This window comes from Branchiostoma floridae, chromosome 4, assembly GCF_000003815.2.
Source record: "Branchiostoma floridae strain S238N-H82 chromosome 4, Bfl_VNyyK, whole genome shotgun sequence".
In the NCBI taxonomy this organism is placed as follows: Eukaryota; Metazoa; Chordata; class Leptocardii; order Amphioxiformes; family Branchiostomatidae; genus Branchiostoma; species Branchiostoma floridae.
This window is the reverse complement of record NC_049982.1, coordinates 4,787,077-4,789,742: the sequence shown is the minus strand read 5'-3', so window position 1 is coordinate 4,789,742 and position 2,666 is coordinate 4,787,077. Positions and strand designations below refer to the sequence as shown.

Here is a 2,666-nt window from a genome sequence, read left to right as displayed (position 1 = left end):
CCCCCCCCCCACTTGCTTCAAGGCGACAATGGAATCCAGATGTAAGAATTGGGCGCGAACTTTCGGGGTCGGGGCGCACGTAGGGGTTTGCAGTACACCTAAGACAGGTAACTGGAGTCCTTACCATGTGAACAATTGTTAACCTGGTCACTTAATATTCATTCAAAACACTGTACGTAGCTAGTTTACAAGTCATTGCGACAAAGCGTCACTTTTTGCCCCTCGAATCCAACAAAATTGGAAAACCCTTATTGACCCTCCCATGTTTACATTTTTTACTTTTCCAAGGCCAGCTCCTGAAGTCAAATTTTGACAATCAAACAACACAACCAAGCACCAAATTCATAACATTCTCCTATTTCGCTACTAAGGTATGCTTTGCACGGCTACACAAAAGAAGTTTCACGGCCAGATGGCTGTCCAGCTCTAAAAAAAATTATGCATGCCGGAACGGCGTGTTCAGATTCATGAAACTTCTTCCCAATTCTCCTTCTTAGTACACTGATCTACAAACGTTTGAATACCGAGTCACAAGTCAAGTCTCCTTACCTGAACCTTAGTGAACACAGGGATGCCTGATGAAACACTAGAACTCGCTACGGAATGAATACGGACTTCTTTTCCAAGGACGAGAAACGGCCCCGAACACCAAGCCAAGCGGGTATCCTCGCGGAAAGGAAGTAAGGTTTCTACGACCCGGAAGTACTCATGGCGGGAGGTCAGATTTCATTCCCTGATTACCCATCTATTGTACATGACCCTCCGGTGACCTGTATAGACTATTATATATAAAGAAGGGTTTCCAGTGGTCCACACTTCGTCATTCTCTCAGGAAGCCACAGAAACAAGCACAACTGAAAAAGTTAATTTCAAACTACCTCTACAACCTATAACATCATCACATCATTGAAAAAAAAACACGTAATTTTCATCCCCTGGGATTGTTTTATTTCACCATACAGTGGAATTATTCCATAACTCGGTTGTGAAACTCAACGAAAACAAGGTACCTATGTTATTGTAACGCTTAACGTAACGACATAAAAATTGCTACTTTTAAACTTGCTACATCTGTTTGAGAACTCCAAAGACAAAAACCAGTAATATGTAAATACATTGGAATTTATGCAATGTACTTTCACTACTTTGAACGCTGTACTTAAAATTTTCAACATCACTACCTTGAACTTTGTTCTACACTACTATGAACTTTGAACTTTTTACTTCTACTACTTTAAACTTTTTACTTCTACAACTTTAAACTTTTTACTTTTACAAGTCTACTTTAAACATTGAATTGTCTACTTAACAACTTTGAACTTTCTATTCACTACTTTGAACTTAGTATTTCCACCACTTAGGAAGCATGTCATGGGATACAATCTACAACTGTCAATGTTATATGCTAACTTTACAAAATAACAAAGATTTGCGACTATCAACTTGGAGATCAGAGATTAACAAGCAGATAAAAGATCTTTTGAAAAAAAGTGTCGATATTCTCCCCAAACCTCTTGCCATCAACTCTATCTAGCTGGTGAATTATGAAATGTTACAATCAATGCATTTCAACAACAGTCTCACCAATTCTAAGCTCCTCACAATTCAGCCCCTGGCTGTCAAGATAGATTAATCTGCATTACCAATAACTTATCTCCAAGCAGATCCTACGGAAGCATAAAGTAGCATCAAAAGCTGCCAGAGGGGTGGAGCTGGCCTAGGAGTGTGTTTGGCTACCGGAGATCTGCCGTCACTGAAACAGAGAGAAGCCAAATACACTCCCACTCATAGGCTGGCTTCACTCCTCTGGAAGCTTTTGATACCATCTAAGGCTACCGTAGGATCTGCTTGGAGATTAACCAGTAACCCATTGTGTTACCTCACTAGTGAGAGTGCACTGTGGTTCTTCCTGTCTTCCCTATCATACTTCTTGCTGTATTCCTTTAACGCATGTAGGTTTCATCTGAGTACATGTCTCTTCAGACTTCCTAGTTCACAGAACTCTCTGTTCCGTCCCTTACACATTCAGTTTTTCCAGTGTGAGTCTGCATGTGTTTCTTCAGATTACCCAGCTCACTGAACTGCCTGCTGCATTCCTCACATCTGTAAAGTTTCTCCCCGGTGTGAGTCCTCATATGTATCTTCAGGGCACCCAGGTGCCTGAACTGCCTGCTACACTCCTCACACCTGTAGGGTTTCTCCCCTGTGACTGTGAGTATGCATGTGTTTCTTGAGATCACCATGCTGACTGAACTGCCTGCTGCACTCCTCACACCTGTAGGGTTTCTCTCCGGTGTGAGTCCGCATGTGAGTCTTAAGATTGCCCGACTGACTGAACTGCCTGCTACACTCCTCACACCTGTAAGGTTTCTCCTTTGTATGAGTCCGCATGTGTCTCTTCAAACTACTAAGTGTATTGAACTGCCTGCTGCAATCCTCACACCTGTAGGGTTTCTCCTCTGTGTGAGTCTGCATGTGCCTCTTCAAAACACTCAGCTGACTGAACTGCCTGCTGCACTCCTCACACCTGTAGGGTTTCTCACCTGTGTGAGCCCGCATGTGAGTCTTCAGATTACTTAGCACACTGAACTGCCTACAGCACTCCTCACACTTGTAGGGTTTCTCCCCTGTGTGAGTCCTCATGTGAGTCGTCAGCGTGAACCCAG

At 42.9% G+C, this 2,666-nt stretch overlaps 2 protein-coding genes across 2 annotated transcripts in view; both read right to left on the bottom strand.

Moving 5' to 3' along the window:
• Positions 1 to 667, bottom strand: part of LOC118413066 (zinc finger protein 525-like) — a 25,532-nt gene extending 24,865 nt beyond the window's left edge. The window contains exon 1 of the mRNA XM_035816211.1: positions 550 to 667. The gene's annotated coding sequence lies outside the window, so the exon portion shown is untranslated. The remainder of the gene's footprint in view (positions 1 to 549) is intronic.
• LOC118413048 (zinc finger protein 271-like) overlaps positions 1 to 2,666 on the bottom strand; it is a 5,036-nt gene that overhangs the window by 1,851 nt on the left and 519 nt on the right. The window contains exons 2-3 of the mRNA XM_035816192.1: positions 2,284 to 2,663; positions 1,880 to 1,941 (exon numbers count right to left, since the gene is read on the bottom strand). Of these exons, the coding sequence (XP_035672085.1) occupies positions 1,880 to 1,941; positions 2,284 to 2,663 (442 nt within the window). The remainder of the gene's footprint in view (positions 1 to 1,879; positions 1,942 to 2,283; positions 2,664 to 2,666) is intronic.